This window comes from Acinonyx jubatus, chromosome E1, assembly GCF_027475565.1.
Source record: "Acinonyx jubatus isolate Ajub_Pintada_27869175 chromosome E1, VMU_Ajub_asm_v1.0, whole genome shotgun sequence".
Classification (NCBI taxonomy): Eukaryota; Metazoa; Chordata; class Mammalia; order Carnivora; family Felidae; genus Acinonyx; species Acinonyx jubatus.
In genome coordinates, this window is record NC_069397.1 from 18,368,862 (window position 1) to 18,387,446 (window position 18,585).

An 18,585-nucleotide genomic window follows, 5' to 3' on the forward strand; every position below is an offset into this window, starting at 1 on the left:
GTACTGGAAGATAAAATCCAGGAAATTCCCCAGATTGTGTACTCAATTTTAGGTAGGGAATAGAAAACATTCAAGGTCAAAGAGGATCGCCTGGGTGGCTCAATCGGGTGAGTGTCCGACTCTTGATTTTGGCTCAGGTCATGATCCCAGGGTCATGGGATCGAGACTCACGTCAGGCTCTGCACTGAACGTGCAGCCTGCTTAAGAGTCTCCCTCTCTCTCCCTCTCTCTGCTCCTCTCTCCCACTTGTACTCTCTCTCTCCCTCTCTAAAATAAAAGAAAGAAGGTAAAAGACACAGAAGCTCACCAAGGATCAAATTCTGTCTAATGGGAGTTTCCACAAGAGAAAACAAAGAAACTATAGGGCAGGAAACTATATAAAAAGAAAAAAAACATAATAAAAGTAAATTTCCCCGCAACTTTCAAGGGAAATTGGAATCTTACTCTGAAAAGGCTCAGTGTGAAGGGACCCAACTGAAAAAAGAAAATCAAACCAAGAAATAAACTTATTCTAAGGTATATTTTAATAAAATTTCAATATAACAAGGATAAAGAGAAGATCCCAAGAGGTTCCCAGAAAGAATAAAACAGGGCATCTATAAAAGATTGAGAATTAAGATTAATATCAGATTGCTCAGCAATGCACTGGACACTTGGTAGATAGCAGAGCAAAAATGTCACATTCTTAGGCAAGGTTATTGTGAACCTCTGGTGTGAAAGTGAAGCAAGGACGTGTTTAGGCATGTACGGATTCAAAGACTCTCTTATGCATCTACTGGGAAGGAGATCCTTTAGGTTTCACTCTCATTTTGCTGGAGTGCAAATAAAGAAATGGAAAGACATGAGATACAAGAAATTCTAGTATTCACCCAGGAATGAATGAAAAGAAATGAAAAAATGACAACACTACAGTAGGCCTAAAATTCCATCATGCAAATTATAAGAAATCAGTGGGCCCTGAAAAGAATGAAACAAATTCCATTCCATAAGCAGTGTGTAGGAGATGCAAGACCTTAGGAATACGGTAAAGGTGTTTATTACCTCTCTCAATGAGGAAGAAAAGAAAGGCCATTAGAAACTACGGGAAAAACATAAAACCACACAAGAAAACCATGGTCCACACGTGAAGCCAACAAAATCGTGGTGAGCCTTTGAATAACTGATAGAATGGAAGAAAAGAGATGGACCCACAAAGAAGAAAATGTAATCCCCGTGAACTACTTAACCGGTATCTAATAGCAATTACAATCTATTATAATAGTGCACACATTGTTTATTGTCTTTTCACTTTTAGCCTCTATCGATAGATACAGGATGGAAGACTTAATCATGGCAACACAAAATTAGTCCTGAATAAAAGCATAAAGAGAAAGCGATGCAAGTTGAGCAGAGAAGAAGGGGCAGAGGGTCCTGGAATGAAGACCTGATGGAACAAGAAGTCAGTCTTTTGGAGAGTGACCAGAGGAAAGGGACTGCTGGTTTTCATTAAGAATCCTCTGGCCTTTTGATGTCATCCTATGCACACTAACTCACCATGGCTGCCTTAACACAGAAAGTAGTGCCTGGTGATAAACTTACAGTAGTGTGGCTGGAGGGACAGAGATAAGGTGCCCCTCCGAGGGTACTTACTACTTTTGACTATGAGTCAAAAATCACTTTTTATTGCCACTGACCAACACCCCCTCTACCCTCCAATGGCAATGTATTAAAAAAAAAGAAAAGAAAAGATCAAACAGGAAAGTCAACTTTCATGAGCCAGAAGCTGACTGCTGGAACGTCTGCTCTCTGTCCCCATTTCCCCACCCCCTGTGTCTAATCTATTCTTAAGAAGCTTCAAAGGTCACATAACCCCACGCTGCTAGAAATCCTTCCAAAACACAACTCTGGCTGTGCACTAGGAGGAGCTTTATTTAAAAATGAAAAATAAAAACAACTAATTATGATCTTAGCCCCAACCCAGGCCAATTAAATCTTTCTGTCTGGTGGAGGCCCTAGACCTGATATTTTTAAGAGCTCGCCGGCTCAGTCGGTTAAGCACCCAACTCTTGATTTCAGCTCAGGTCATGATCTCACAGTCGTGAGATCAAGCCCTGTGGCAGGCTCAGCTTCGGGCATGGAGCCTAACTGAGGCTGATTCTCTCTCTCCCTGTCTCTGCCCTTACCCTGCACATGTGTGCACATCTGTGCATGTACTCTCTCTCAAAATAAATAAACATCAAAGTAAATAAATAAAAGCTCCCAGATGATTCTGACTTGTAGCCAGCATTGAATCCTGACTCCCTTGTAGTCCTCTGATGGGCTCTGCACTCTGTTCCAGGCCCTCACCCACCACTCTGCTCTAAGACTCTAAGTGTGTAGAAATATAACTGTGATTGTTGCTAAGAAGGCAACTAAGGCTATTTTTTCCTTCCGATAAAACATACATGCACGCATACTCTGGCTTATACAAAGTGTCCTTAATAACTTTATTGTAAAGTTATTAGAAATTGGAAATAACCTAAATGTCCAACAACAGAGAAGTAGGTACATTATGGCGTAAGCCATGGGACAGGAGGGTAGACAGACTTAAAAGGATTTGTCAGTGACTTAAAAATAATAAAAAATAAAAGGTCGTGTGGAAAAAAGATCATGATTAAGAAAAAATTAGCTATGTGTTAGGAGCTTGATCTTGCTAAAGGTATGTATTTAAAAAAAATTTGCGGGGGTTGGGCACCGGGGTGGCTCAGTCGGTTGCGCATCCGACTTGGGCTCAGGTCATGATCTCGCGGTTTGTGAGTTCAAGCCCCACATCCGGATCGCTGCTGTCAGCCTGTCACCGCAGAGCCCATTTCGGATTCTCTGTCCCTCTCTCTCTGCCCCTCCCCTGCTTGCACTCTCCTCCAAATAAATAAATATTTTTAAAAAAAGAACTTAAAGGAATTTTTTTAAGACTGTAGGGTAGTAGCTGCTGTAGCTGCTCTCTGAACTACCCAGCAGCCAGGAGCCCGGACCCCTCCTACCACTATCCTGCTAAGGTGTCCAAGGCCATGTCATGGGAAAGGTGGTTCTGCCTGAGGAGCTGGCCAAGCACTCATCACCCACTCACCCTGCCTGACACCCCAGCGAGGTGGTATCAGTTGGCCAAAGAGGAGCCTGGTGTCGGTGCTGTAGATTAGCATTTTGGTGTCATTCCTTTTTTTTTTTATGTGTATTTATTTTTGAGAGAGAAAGAAACAGAGGGCGAGTGGGGGAGGGGCAGAGAGACAGAGACAGAGAGAGAGAGAGAGAGAGACACACACAGAATCCTCCAGGATCCGAGCTGTCAGCACACAGCCTGACGCGGGGTTTGAACCCACGAACTGTGAGATTATGACCTGAGCTGAAGTCGGATGCTTAACCAACTGCGCCCCCATTTTGGTGTCATTCTTGGAGGGGCGCCCCTGTACAAATAGTTTGCACTTCAACCAGATGGCCTGTACTCCTGAGGAAATAAAGTACACCAAGCACAATGTCAAGCGAGTATTCCAAAGATGCCCTACCAACTTGCTACCGGTCCAAGGAGGAAAATACTAAGATCTGTTAAGATCTTGAAAGAAGGGGCACCTGGGTGGCTCCATCAGTTAAGCATCCGACTTCGGCTCAGGTCATGATCCCACGGTTCGTGGGTTTGAGCCCAGCGTCGGGCTCTGTGCTGACAGCTCAGAGCCTGGATGGAGCCTGCTTCAGATTCTGTGTCTCCCTCTCTCTCTGCCCCTCCCCTGCTCACACTCTGTCTCTGCCTCTCTCTCAAAAACAAACATTAAACAAAAATTTTTTTAAAGATATTCAAGGAAGATTAGGTTGCATTTCTCACTCTGCCTGTCCCAGTTTGCAGATGGGGATTCTGCCAACACTATCCAGGACTTCAACAAGAAGGTCACAGCCTAGTTAGATCTCAACCCAGACCAGCATGAGGTGGTCCTCCAATGTTATGCCACCCAGATACCTACTGGAGCTTATTAACATCCAGGTTGGCACCTATCTGCTCAAAACGTTGAGCCCTGGGTTCCTTTATGTGTCATTATGCCAGGGCGAGGAAACTTACAAAATGCAACGCAGAGAAACCATTAGAGGTATTCAGAAACACGAGATCAGCACCTGATTTGGCACCGTGGCAACCCAAATACGCTGTGGAAACTTCGATTTGTTCTTTAACAGTTGAGAAGAACACTTTAGAGAAAGATCCGATACCATGGTAACCCCCCATCCATTTGTGCTCTGTGCATCCATCACCTTCTTTCATGTAAGTAACAGATGGGGTTTTACTATCTTTTCAACTCACAATTCAGTTAAAAGCATTACCTTTATTTTTATTTCTTTCCAGTCCTTTTTTTTTTTTTTTTTAACATTTATTTTTGAGCGACAGAGGGAGACAGAGTGCAAGCCAGGGAGGGGCAGAGAGAGAAGGAGACACAGAATCCGAAGCAGACTCCAGGCTCCGAGCTGTCAGCCCAGAGCCCGACATGGGGCTCGAATCCACGAACCGTGAGATCCTGACCTGAGCTGAAGTCTGATGCTTAACTGACTGAGCCACCCAGATGCTTCCCACCCCCCCTCCCCCGCCGCCACCCACTATTTTTTTTTAAAGACCATGGTTTTGTATAAAGAAAAACAGTTGGGTAATAAAGGACACAGACCTTTTAGCCAGCAGCAAAGAGGCCTGCCCAGCATACTTCTGCCTCCTGGTGGGTCCCCTTTCTCAGGTGAGTAAATGAAGAAGGGTACACCTGCTGTGTGCCCAGCCTCCCTCCCTCTAGCCCTCCGTCCCTCTCTAAGAACAGGGGGCTACTCACAGTGACTTCCTTCCCCAGGCTGACGGAGGCCAGGACGCGCTTCATTCCCTCTCCACTTCCAATCTGCCAGATCAAGGCCTCTGCAGCTTGGTTCTTAAAGGGCCAGTCTCTTGCTTGAAGTTCATACCAAACAGTCCTGTGGGGACCACCCATGCAGCATGAGCTCCTGAACCGCTCGGCCCAGCTCATGCCCGGGGAAAGGGTGGGGGCGGGGGGCGGTCCTGCTGCCACAGTGCGAGGAACCCAGCCAGAGCATCCGGGATCCTCCTCCAGCTTTCCCCACCCACCAGGCTCCCAGAGATACCATGACAGCATCCCAGCAGCTCCTTCCAGTCACAAGGGGACCCGTGGTCCTACACATCTGTTGTGATGGAAGGTCTGAGGCTGCACAGGCTCTGAACAGATATCCTGGTACAAATGTCTAGCCTCAGTGGGGCTGATGCCTACGTCCAAGGTTGTCTGAGGAGTAAGAAAGGCCAAGCCCAGCGCCTGGCACGCACACAGGTGCTCAGAAAGTAAGAGTTCAAGGTAAGGAGAGGAAGAAACTACCCTCAGGGGAAAGGACACCCAGAGACGACAGGGTGAGGCCCTCACTCAGCCTCTCCAAGCTCCCTCACCTTTCCTGACTCATCTTGACCTTCTCCGTTAGACCCCCACTGTTCAGTGCAGGGGCCACTAGCCATGGGGGGCTATCGAGCAACTGAAATGTAGAGAGTGGACCTGAGATGTGCTGCGGGTGCAAAGTACTCTCCAAAGTTTGGAAACTTCGTTGGGTAAAATAGCTCCTTAATTTTTAAATTTTGATTACATGTTGAAATGATAATATTTTGGATATATTGAGCTAAACACACTATCAAAACAGGTTTTATCTATTTTTCTTTTTTTTTTTTTAGCATGGCTAAGAGAAAACTTTAAATTCTGTATCTGGCTCACGTTATGTGTCTATATTTTTATTTTTCTCTTGGTTAGCTTCATGGGGGCACTAGAGGCCGGCTGGCAGGACTCCCTGGTTCTCCCAGAGGGACAATTCTTAGCTCTGGTCAGCATCTCCACGGGGCACTGGGTGAGACAGACACCCAGAAATTACCTTAGTCCTCATGAAACCTTAGAGGAGGTACCATTATTCTTCCCATTTTACAGCTCAGGAAAAAGAGAAGGTCAAGGATGTGGTTCCTTAGCCAACAAGCGGCAGAATCAGGACTTGAAGCATGACATCACCCCCTCCTTGCCCCCAAGGTCAGCCGTGCCCTTTCTTTCGGTCACTCTTGGCCTCAGAGCCCCAAAAGAGGGGGACGCGTGGGTCCTCCTCACCCAAATGCATAGACGTCAGCAGCTTTGGAGAATGGCAGCTGGTCCTCGTCCTTCCCGGGGGTCATCTCGCGGACAATCTCCGGGGCCAAGTAGCACAGCCAGTCATGTGACAGCTTCAGCTGGTTCTCACGCCTGGAGGCCAAGAAGCCAGAACGAGGGCATGGGAGACTTTCAGCCAGCAGCAAAGAGGCAGCCCGGCCCACGGGTGCCCCAGGGCCAGCACCCCACCCATGCGTGGCCCCGAAAACAGCACACTGATCCTGCACTTGGCCAAGGCACCGGTGCTTTGGGGGGACGTTACAGAAGAGGGATAACCCGGTTTTTCTAGGAAAGCAGGTATTAGCAGGGAGCTGATTGATTCTCCAGCCTGGTACTGGGCTGATGCTCTTCCTCGTACTGGGGACGTGAACCCTCGTCCCCTGTCCAAGTCAGTGAGCAAATAGGTCACGTGTGAGCAAGGGGACCCAGCCTCCATGGGGTCAGCCTGAGAATGAAGCACCACGTATGAGGGACCCAAACATCACCCATGCCTGACTCGGGACCAGAACCCTAAGGACAGGACCTAAGCAAACCTGGCCTTTCCTGTAGGGAGGGCAGCTCCTCAGCAACAGATAGCAAGTGCCCAGACCTCAGCTGCACCTCGGAGCCTGGCCGGCACCACCCAGTTCCTCCCCGTTCCGTCCAGACGCCCAAGGCCAACTCACCGTCCCTCTCGGACCACGCCCGAGATCCCAAACAGCCCGAAGTCTGTGATGACCACTTTGCCGTTGTCATAGAAGACGTTCTTGGATTTGAGATCTTTGTGCACAATGCCCTTGGCATGTAGATATCCCATGCCCTGGAAAATAGCGAGCCTCGCGTCGGCGGGGCGGGAAGACAAGTGACAAGGATTCACCTTGGGCTGCCCACCTGGGCTGGGCAGTGAGCCTGACACCCTCCCCACGTCCCCTCATGGGATCTTCAAAATCCTATGCGGTCGAATTATCTCCATTTTACAGATGAGGAAACCGAGCCTCAGAGAGGGGAAGTCACTTGCCCCAGGCCACACAGCAGTTAAGCAGCATTGCTGAGGCCTGGTTCAGGCTAGTCCGTTGTACTGTGCTGTCCAACGGGCACTGTATGCTTAGCTAAGGTGTGGAGAGGGTGGCGGGTGGGGAGCTGGGGGGTCAGGAAGTGCATAAAGAGCCGTGATACCCCCCACGTTAAGTCATACAGCAATCGGGTGATCTATAGGGTCTCTATCAGGCTTCACACCAACTGGCCTCTACCTGTAAGCTAGGCAAGAGATGAATTCCCAGAGAGGGGGCCCCCAAATTCAGGTGGTCCCAGTGTCTGTATGGGACACAGGCCACCTGACGCAGGCACGCTCTCACCCAAGGTCCAACTGTCTTCTGACACGAAACTCAGGACTCCCGCCTACTCCCCCGATGCCCTCCAGAACAGGGGCAGCTGCCACCGCTGAAGTGGCCATCCCGCCAGCTCAGAAAGAGGCGCACGTAAGGCCACCTCCCAACCGCCCACGTGGAGGACGCCTCCCACATTACGAGAGTCCTTCTGGCTTTAAAGCTACTTGGGGTGGGAAATGGAAAAGTAAACAGACCACATTTAGGGAACAGAAAGAACGAGCCGCGACACAGAAGCCAGCTGAGGCCAGAGCTCGGTCCGAGGGGGTCTGGAGAGCATCAGAGAAGAATTTACACGAGGCCGGAGATGGGGAGGGTGTGGGGTCTGTGGTAGCACCCCCCACCGCCTCCCAAGGCTCACAGGAGAGCTCTCACCCACGCTGTGCAAGCAGAGAGCCCCGGGAAAGACTGACTTGCTCCTTCCCCAAAGTCCATCCTGAATGCAAGAGGGTCATTCCTAGACTATCTGCCCATTTCCCAAACCCAACCAAGGCACAAGCCTTCCTCAGGGACCAAAGACACCACCCGGGGCCAAACAGGGACCAGCTACATGACCGAGGACGAGTGGCTGTGCCACTCTGAGCCTTGTGTACAGAAGAGGTGCCACGGGCTCAAAGGCCAGCTTCAAGAGATGAGATTTAAGTGCCCAGGTCTACAGGGCACCCGGGTGGCTCAGTCAGTTAAGCGTCCAACTTTGGCTCAGGTCACGATCTCGTGGTTTGTGGGTTCGAGCCCCGTGTTGGGCTCTGTGCGGACAGCTCGGAACCTGGAGCCTGCTTCGGATTCTGTGCCTCCCTCTCTCTCTGCCTCTCCCCCACTCGCACACTCTCTCAAAAATAAATAAACATTAAAAAATTTTTTTTCAAATAAAATAAAAAATAAATGCTCAGGTCTGGAGCACAAATCCCCTCCCTTCTCACGTTATCTCGGGGTCTCCAGAGTAGCTCCCCAATCACAAACCTAAGCCAAAGGTCAGGACCCTGTTCTCGTATTTTGAACCTCAAGACGCCAAAGATGAGAACAAAAGAAAGTGGCTTAGAGAGGACAGCGTTTCAGCAGGTGGAAAACCAAACGAGCCAGCAGAGAGGCGGCTTCCGGCTCTGTGGCTCCAAAATCTTTGAGTAACTTCTCTCGTCTGCGCCTAGAATCTTCCAGATGGCTCCTTCATCTGACCTCAGCTGGTCAGCAACCATACAGACGACCCAGAGTATGGAGCGTAAGGAGAGAAAAACAGTTTGGTGCGGGGGAGGGAGGCAGAGCAGGGGGGACAGTGGGGAGCAGGGGAGACAGTGGGGAGCAGGGCCCAGCAAGTCGGGGGACAACATGAAGTAGGTGTAACACCCAGCGGCTCCCTCCACCTCCTCCAAAAGGATACATGCTGCAAACGAAGGCGTAAATGTGGGGTTTTAACGGAGAGGCTGTGAAATTTAATTCATTAATTTAGCCACATGGACATGTCATGTCACGTGGAAATCTTGCTGTGCGCATAGAAGGCACCGGTGACTTGTGTCTCTTCCTTGCTAAAGACACGCCCGGTGGATGGCAGGAGGGAGGGAGGGAGGGAGTAAAAGGAAACGTGGGAGCGGAGGTGGGAGACAGGGAGCTGCAGGGAGGTCCTAAGAACAAGCTTTTCATCTGACTGACGCCAGACCCAGCATCAGTCTGGCTTTTATCCAAGCCTGCTAGGTTGCTGAATGAAGCAACTTATAAATAAGCTTTTCTTTCATTTGTGTTTAATTACTCTAAATAAATAAATAGATAGATAGATAGATAGATAGAATTTAAATTCACCAATAAACAAAAAACTTAATAAACAAAACAAGGAAGGAGGGAGGGAGGGAGGCAGGCAGGCAGGCAGGCTGCCTGAGGGCCGGTCCTCACGAAACTTGGATTTGGAAACCTGAAGGCAGAAAAGCGTGGGTGCTTTCACACCGCCCTCAACCAGTTCAAAGACGCTCATCAAGCGCCATGCCCTGTGCCCAGTGGGCCCACAGCCGATTATCCCATTCTGCTCCAGCATTAATCCAACGGGGGAGGCTATATTGGAAGCCCCATCTTACTGGCTTACTGAAGAGGAAGTCAAGGCTCAGAGAGGCTCAATGACCCGCCCAAAGTCACACAGCTGGTGCGACCAGGATTCAAACCCTTAAAGCCTGCCGTGCTCCAATTCATCCGTCATCACAGACTGGGCGTCTAGCTCCTGGCTCTGAGTGGATGAGACACGGACAGAGGGAAGGAGACGGGGGCCCACCCTTGAGGTGCTCCAGCTACAGGAAGAGACGGAGCAGGAGGAAGGCCAGGAACCCCGGGACCGGCCGGCTCATCCTTTACCTTGATGATCTCCTGAGCAATCTGTCTGGTCTTGTTGATGTCCAGAGACGTCTTGGGGTCCCTCACAAATGAGTGCAATGTCCGTCCTTTGCAGAAGCTGTGGAGAGTGGTGGGGTCAGACAGAGGTGTGGGGCCAGCGCAGCTCGACCCCAGCCCTTGCGGCCAGAGCGGTGCCCCCAGCCTCTGGAGGACCCTCTCCATCCCCTGGACTGGTGAGCACCACTGGTGAGCATCCTTGCTCTTACCCAAGCCTGACGCCCATTCCTTCCTGGCCAGGCCTGAGCATGCAAAATCACACACACATGCACCTTGTTTCCTGAGGCCCAGGGCCTGCCCACCCCGGAACAGGAAACCCAGTGCACCAAGGCTCGTGGCAACCCAGAGAGCAGCCCAGCCTCGGGGGATTCAAGGCGGGAACGTGCCCCCTCAAACTCAGGGAAGAATCTGGCCTTTTAGGACTACAACTGGACGACATTTGGGGCTCTCCATGATGATGCGCACGATCTTTTTGCTGTTTTCTGATCACAGGCATTTTATTACCATATAGGAGTATGCAGGAGGAGGGTGGCATCATCAGGGGTGTCAGAGTCATTATTGGAAAATGGGCTCACATTTTCAGGCTTCCTCCTGCATTGACTCCTAAAACCTGGGCTGAGCAAGGACCCGGAGAGAATGTATAGCTCACTCCCCTGTTCCTGGGAAAAGTTCAGTTAAGGCATCTCATGAAGAAGCTAGTTTTAGGAAACTTCTCCAAGGAGATAGGATTCTTAGAGCCTCGGAGACTTGGAGAACCGGCCGAGGGGTCTGGGATAGTGACTGACGGTTCCTCATCTGTGTTCTAACGCCCTCAGCATAATCTGGTAATGGATGTTTTGTTATGTGTAGTCCCTTTAAGCAGACTCAGATTCTCATGGCATGGCAGGGGTGAAGAGAGACGGATGGGGTGAATGGAGGGATGGTGCTGAAGGTTCTTTCAAAGCACCGGGTCTGGCTATAGGGAACATCATCAGAATGGTAATGAGTGGGCTCTTGGTTGACAGGATTAGAGTGATTTCTAGTTTCTTCTTGAAACCTCCATGTATATATTCCAAAATGCCTTCACTAACCTCTCGTTACCATTTCTGGTTTTTTATCTTTCATTTATTTTTACTATTTTTAATATTTATACATTTATTTATATATTTATATATATTTATTCATTTATTCATTCATTTATAGGCTTCACACCCAGAGCCCAATGTGGGACCTGAACTCACGACCCTGAGGATCAAGACCTGAGCTGAAATCTCAAGAACTGGGTGCCTAACCACCCAGGTGCCCCTTGCAGTTCCTGATTTTAAAAGTAAATGCCCGGGGCGCCGGGGTGGCCAGTCAGTTAAGCATCCGACTTTAGCTCAGGTCATGATCCCATGGTTTGTGGGTTCGAGCCCCGCGTTGGGCTCTGTGCTGACAGCTCCGAAGTGGGAACCTGCTTCGGATTCTATGTCTCCCTCTCTCTCTGCCCCTCCCCAGCTTGTGCTCTTTCAAAAATGAATAAATGTAAAAAAAAGAAAAAAAAAAGGTGAACACCCAACAACAACTGTTTGAATGTCAAAACGTTTCAGCCTCCCATGCTCAGTGCTGGGGGAATGGACAGTCATGCACCGAAGGCTGGGGGGGACGGGTGAGCACTTTCTGGAGTGGAAACAGACAATGCCCATCAGACCACCACATTCGTACACTCTCGCCCAGCACAGGTACTCATAGAAGTTCACCAACATACGGAAACAAAGATGTTCATTACAGCAAAGTGCCCAGCAAAAGAGGGCGGGCTGAATATACTGGGGGCAACGAGGGATCCGTCAGAGCCCAGCCCGCTTTCAGTGAAGTCATGGTGGCAGCTTGAAATCAGCTGGGGGGAGAGTATTTGCACCACAGGAATTGACCCATGCACAAACAAGGGCTTCCTTCCCCACCACCCAGGAATCAAAGGTTCAATGTTTACAAGCACACCACTGGGTTCAACTATGTGCCAGGAATGTGGGGTGAGCGTTAAAGATTGCGCTCAAGTGGAGAAAGCAGGTGCGAACCAGTGGGACCTGTTTGTTTTTTTTTTTTAATATTTATTTATTTAGAGAGAGGGCACAGGCGGGAGAGGAGCAGAGAGGGAGACACAGAAACCGAAGCAGGCTCCAGGCTCTGAGCTGTCGGCACAGAGCCCCGACGCGGGGCTCGAACCCACGAACCGTGAGATCATGACCTGAGCCGAAGTCAGAGGATTAACTGACTGAGCCACCCAGGCGCCCTGGACCTGTGCTATCTTTACAAAGGAATGGATACTTGAAAAACCTGAGTGTATACAAATTTCTTTATTTTAACAGAAGGCGTGATAAGCATCTGTTTACAGTATATCCACCTTCGGGGAGAAGCACCCAGGCGGGGTGGGAGGAGACTAGCTTTCATCTTGTACCTTTCTGGAACACCTGATATTCTCTGTCCTTAGGCATCATTTTGTTTCTTTTGTTTTTTAATGTCAATGGGGTTACGTGGTGGGGAAATCAGACCCCGTTTTGCTTTTCCCCGTTGTACCTCTCCACATTAAGACCGCCACACAAATAACAGGGCCCCGGGGCGAGGTTACCTGGTGATGATGGCCAGATGGGGTGGGTTCATGCAGGCCCCCATGAAGAGCACCACGTTCTCATGCCGCGTCTGCCGGTAGTTCATCACCTCTTTCTTGAACAGCTTCAGGTGGTCCTGGTTGTGGCCGTCCATCTCCAGCAGGCGGATGGCCACCTCGCCGTGCCAGCGGCCTCGGTGCACGCGGCCCCAGCGGCCCTGCCCGATGGGCTCGCCCAGCTCCACCTGCTCAAAGGGGATGTCCCACTCCTGCAGGTACACGCTAGTCTGGCTGGCCTTGCGAGAGATGGGGCCCCGCCAGGGCCGGCGGGAGCTCGGCAAGTCGTCCACCTCGTCCTCGTCGTCCTCGGCCTCTGACTTGCCGGCCTCTGTCTCCTCGGCCTGGAAGGAGGGGGAAGGGATAGGGAGGGCCAGCAGAGCTGGGCTCAGCCAACTCGCCCTGCCCAGAGCCCCAACCAGGTAAGGGAAGAAAGAGGCAGGGGCTCTAGCCGCAGCTCTGCTCCGGCTTGCTGTGGCCAGGGGGCAGGTCACTTGGCACCATAGGGCCTCAGTGTCCTCATCCACAAGCTGTGGCGCCTGGCCCAGGTGGGCCCCGAGGCCCTTCTGGCGAATCTCCAAGATCGACTGATGAACGACATCTAACCGCTAGGAAAGCAAATTAGCGTCCGCTGGCATAGACGAGTCCACCCCCATTTATCCTTTCTGGGCATTTCTTTGTTTAAACAGAGTTTCTGACTGTCCTCCGGGCAGGAATAAATCGGTCTAAACCCCAGTGCGTTGCTGGGAGCCCGGCTCGGTTGACACTTTGGTTCAAGGATGTAGACGGTGGTTTCTCGGCCCTGGCTCCAATCAGAATCACTTGGGGGGCTTTGACATCGTGGAGATGCCTGGCCCCAAGCCAGATTCATTGAACTAGAGTCTCCCAGGCTGGGCCCCCGGCCTCCGGGCTAGGGGTGGGAATCATGGGGATGAAGGGCTTACTTTAACCTCAAAAACAAAACAAAACAAAACAAAACAAAACAAAACAAAACAAAACAAAACAAAACAAAGAAGGTCTGTGCTCCTCATCACTCTTTTAGGCTGTGCACCTGCTGCAGCGGGCTCCTGACGGGGCCCTTCCCAGGGCCCAGCACCCACGCACTCCCCACACCCCTAGGTGCGCAGAGACGAGGAGGAGGGGAGAGAGAAGGGACCATCTCCGGGCTGCGCGTCACCCGCACTCACCTCCCCTTCATGATCCTCCAACACGTCTGCTTTTGGCTGGTTGTCGAGCCTGAGAGTAAAACACGGTTTGTCAAGGAGACCCTGGCGGCGGGTCAGTCTGCTCTCAACTGGGCAGGGCCCCATCGTGAGGTCCGAGGAAGGGCCACCAGGCCTGCATCCTTACTGTGACCCACTTGGCTGTGGGAAAGGCAGCCTGGAGGTCGTGGAAGCAGACAGGAGGCCAAAGACCAAACCCCATCTCCCTTCTTCGGCCTCAGCCTTCTTTAGACTAACCTGAGGGTGGTGGGGGACAAGGGGTGGGCAGGAACCACTGAGACCCTTTCAAACCTGGTGCCCAGTCAGGGGTACTGAGCACAACGCGGGACTTGAAATCATACTTGAGAACCGGCTCTGTCACCTCCCGTGGGACTTCGTGCAAATTTTTTTTTTTGAAAGATTATTTCTTTTGAGGGTGAGAGAGAGCAAACGAGTGGGAGAGGGGCAGAGGGAGAGGGAGAATCCCAAGCAGGACCCTCACTGTCACAGACTGTGAGATCATGACCTGAGCTGAAATCAAGAGTCAGATGCTTAACCGACTGAGCCACTCAGACACCCCTCTTCTTCTTTTTTTTTTAATGTTTATTTATTTTGAGAGACGGAACATGCACATGAGTAGGAGAGTAGGAGAGGGGCAGAGAGAAAGGGAGAGAGAGAATCCCAAGCAGGTTCCTCACTGTCAGCGAGGAGCCCAATGGGGGGCTCGATCCCACGAACAGAGAGATCATGACCTGAACCCAAATCAAGACTCAGATGCTCAATTGCCAGAGCCACCCAGGCACCCCTAATGTCTTAACCCCTCCGTGGGGGCTTTCTCCTCTGTACAAGGATGACAACTACTTTAATACCTACCTCCACCAGGCTGAGCAGAGGGCTCAGCAGAGCCGGACATGGAGAAAGGGCTCCATAAACAGGAGCTATTTTTAGTAGGCACCTCTAACTCTGAGTGGCCGCTGCCCACCTGTCTTGGGTCACAAGACTGCTCCAGGTTCACATATGTCCCTACCCAATGTTGACTACACCAACAGGAGACAGACAAAACCCTCTGGCCAAGGTCGGTGGTCCGGGGAGTGGGTGAGCCCAAGGAGTGCCCCCCGCTGGCTGGCCCAGAGCAGGAGCTCAGAGACTTAAAAGGTGGAGTGGGAGGTGGTCAGGGATGTGGGTCCCGCTTTACCAGGTCCCCATGGGAAAGAAAGCGAACGCAGGGGGGGGGGATGCCTACCGGGTACTGTCTGCTGCCTCAGGGGACGGGGCCGCCTGTGGAAATGCAGAAATGTCTGCGGGAAACAAAAAGCAAACACAAAGCATGAGACCCCCTCCCTGCTGCCTCACGGACACGGTGCTTACCAAGTGCACGCAGCAGAACGGTGCCTCCCCGAGCAGCCAGCCCCTCCCAGCGCTGCACCTGTGAGCTCCAGGCCACTTCTCCTAAACCGGAACATGGACACAACCTCCACGGCACGTGGTTTTGCTCCCACAGCTCTGTGCAGGTACGCGATTGGGATTCCCCAGTTAACCCCAATTCCTTGTGGCCAAATGACCCCATATAAGCAAGTGGTAAAAGCAAACTGCGTATTATTTACATGGGGGTCAGACTCTCCATCTTGGCTCAAAGGCAGTAGCTGGTGCAACAATCCTCTGAAGGCAGTAAGACTCCTTCAGGGAGGCCAGCGGAGGCCCAGGGCAGGGCTTGCAGATGGCTCATCAGTGACACCTGGTGTCTGGCTCAGCTGCTGGAAATTTCTGGCAGGAGCCAGAGGCCCTGCCCCCCTTGACTTCCGGGCTTGGGCCGAGGGTGAAGCAGCTCTCAGGGGAGAGGAAGAAACGCACAGTCCACACCTCCTGGAACCCAAAGGTTGGGTAGGTGGGGCTGACCCTGAGCCTGGGGCTTTCCCAGTTTTAGCACTGAAAGTCCCACATCCGGGGAACACCAGACAGACGGTCACCCCAGTGTGGAACCCCAAAACCGTGGCTACTTCTGTGACCCTTCACTCCCTCTTCTTTTGTCAACAAAAGAAGAAAGACCGTAGGTGGCTGTGGCTGAGCTGTCAGCACCCTCTCCCTGCCTTCCAGGACAAAGAGCCCCCCAACTCAGCCATCAACGCCTCCCCCCACTTCAAGCTTTCTCTAAAGCTTTATCCAAGGCTACCTCTGAGGTCATCTGAATCGCCACATTCTGGGAGCTCACAGACCTGGAGAATCTGATAGAGGCTGTGAGCCTTCCTACCAGGGAAACGCACACATGCACCATTCCTGGGGGATCTGGGTCCTGGAAGCCTCGGCCAAGGCCCCCCCGCAAGATACCACTACCCTGTGTCCACAGACTACCCAGGGCAGCCTGACCTTCCCACCCCTCCAACACAGCTCAAATATTTCCACAGAAGATAATACGTGCATAGGGGATGTCTCCACACCGCACCCCAAGTGGGAGGGAACAGCGTCTCTGAGGCCTCATGCTTTTCCTTAAACATTTAGAGTGTATTTTGCATTCTACTCCAAAATGTGTCCATGTTTGTTTTCAACAGGTATATAGTCCCTCTCCTTCCCCAACATATCTTCAAGGCAAGATGGATCCTTCTGGAAAAAGAGCCATGTTTTCCCAATGCTTTTGAGTACTCCCCTGCACACTGGGCCTTGAGCTGGTAATCAGGGAGGCTCTTAGAGGGGAGCCACAACAAAAATGGGTGTGAAACCACAGAGGCAGCTTGGAGAGCCTCCTGGGGCCAGTCCCAGGGCCCTGACCCCTGCCAGCCTGCTCACGCCCAGGCAAAGCCACACTAATAGTTCTGTAAGAACTTCACAAATGCTCCAAACCACTCCCCTAATGGAGCTGGGCTGGCAAACAGAAAAGCCTGGACTAACCAAAAGACCATGATGCCAAGACAGGCCTGTTTAACCTATGAGAAAAACAACTAGCTACAGTCTTTGTCTAAACACAGAGAGACTTCATATGGCTAAATTAAGAATTAAAGTTGCAGATTACTTATATGAATGCTCGCCACCCTCAACTGGAGAAATAAGTACTAACCACAAAAACTCCTTGGGGGCATGAATATGGCCAAATGCGAAGGTTGGCACATAGTAGGTGTACAAAACAGTTTCTGTTGGAAGGGAATCAATCAGAAGAGATTGAAAGTTGTCGCCTTGAAAATTTCTAAAATAAAGCTGCATTCTACTTGATCGCCAGCAGATGGCGCCACGCAGCAACACTCAGGCAGGTGAAGCCCCAGCAAGTGAAGGCTGCAGACTTTCCCCAAATTGGCTTCCCTTTCTGTAAGTAGTTTCCTCTTCACGGGGTAGGAGAAGATATTGTGACAGGTGCCCATAAGGCATCAGCAAGAAGGTCTGTCCCTCCCTTCTGCAAACTGGATTTCCGCCACCTGTCAGTTGTGTGACCCTGGATAAGTTGTCTATAGTCTTTGTGCAACAGGCTGGACAGGATGGAGGCCAAGGTCCCTCCGGGCAAGTCACTGCCCCTGTGAAGGGCCCACCTCAAGCCTACCCACCCCGCTCCCTTTTCCCAGCTGTGATACACAGTCAGCTCTCAAAATAGGTGCATGTGAGGCTCAGGCACCATGGAGGTACCCGGGGGAAGGTATGCCCAGGTGGGCTGAACACAGGGGCCACAGCAAGGGCCAGTTAGTGGAACCATGCAAAGGACTCACCTGGAAAGATAAACTGTTGTCTATGATGAATGAAGTAGGCAGCTTTAAACAGAAGAGGAGGTGAGTCACACACACAGAACAGCAAATGCAGTGAAGGAGGAAGGGGGCCAGGCACGGGCTGCTTATGGGATGGGGTGGGGCAGAACAGGGTGATCCATGCAGGAAGGAGAAAAAGAACTGGAAGGAAATGGGTGCTGGCAGGAGACCCCAGGAAGGGGCTTTCCTGGGAGGACTGGCGTTGGGAGCTCGTGGCCCCACTGCTGCAGAGACCGGGCTGATGGCATTCACCTCCCAGGCTCACTTCTCTGTGAAACATGCGGGGGCCCAGAAGGGTGAAATACTGAAAAGGGAATTGTGCCGAGTGCAGAGGAATGGTCTCCACCCCCTTGGCCCCACATTCACCTCCAGGGTGATGAGGCTTTAGCAAACTTTCTCACTATCCAAAACAGAACAAAAACCCACCTGTCTTCAGGGTCCCCGTGAAGGGGACGCGCTGGGGGTCTGGACTCTGACACAGCTGTCGTGTTGTAAAACAGGGGTACCAGGCAGCCTTTCCCCATAAACTGATTCGCTCCCCCACAGTGAAAGCTGAGCGGCTCTCACTGACCTCACAAAACGGGCTTTTTCTGTGGCTATTGTTTTTCAAACAGGCCCTTCCTTTTAGAAAAACCCAAACTAGGCGTTTAGCAAAAGACCCAGTTTCAGAGCATAATGACGGAGCAGAATGGGAGAGGAGGTCATTCTAATGGGCCATCGCTCCACTCCTGGGGAGGGCGGGGTGGAGAGGGGTGTGCGCAGGATGATGCAGGACAGAGCCAGCCAGCCAGGTGTGTGTTAAGGTGAAGGCACAGGCAAAAGAGAAGATTCTTACAAAATCTCGGTCTCCCAGCACCCCTAGAAGAAACCCCTGGTGAAACGGGCCCAGAGAGGCTGTCCGGCCTCCTGCAGGCTGCGTGAGGGTCCCCTGGCACAGGAAAAGCTGTGCTTCTGTCCCCCCGGGCCTGGAGCCCCAAGGGCCAGGCCTGACCTGACCAGGCCCAGAGCAAACTGGAGTGTCCCAGCGGCTGCTCCCTCCTCTGGGCCTCTGCCATCCGAAATACGCGGAGGGCCAAGGCCAACTGCAAGGAGCTGCCAGGGTGGCCGAGGCCTAGGCTCATCCTGAAACAGGCGAGTGGGCCCCACTCT

General features: G+C 51.5%; 1 protein-coding gene across 2 annotated transcripts in view; it reads right to left on the reverse strand.

Annotated features, from left to right (window-relative positions):
• Positions 1 to 18,585, reverse strand: part of KSR1 (kinase suppressor of ras 1) — a 161,782-nt gene that overhangs the window by 8,760 nt on the left and 134,437 nt on the right. For both annotated transcript variants that reach the window (XM_027034467.2, XM_027034469.2), the window contains exons 11-18: positions 17,401 to 17,442; positions 14,958 to 15,012; positions 13,700 to 13,748; positions 12,477 to 12,856; positions 9,857 to 9,953; positions 6,827 to 6,960; positions 6,123 to 6,254; positions 4,812 to 4,947 (exon numbers count right to left, since the gene is read on the reverse strand). In XM_027034467.2, the coding sequence (XP_026890268.1) occupies positions 4,812 to 4,947; positions 6,123 to 6,254; positions 6,827 to 6,960; positions 9,857 to 9,953; positions 12,477 to 12,856; positions 13,700 to 13,748; positions 14,958 to 15,012; positions 17,401 to 17,442 (1,025 nt within the window). The remainder of the gene's footprint in view (positions 1 to 4,811; positions 4,948 to 6,122; positions 6,255 to 6,826; positions 6,961 to 9,856; positions 9,954 to 12,476; positions 12,857 to 13,699; positions 13,749 to 14,957; positions 15,013 to 17,400; positions 17,443 to 18,585) is intronic.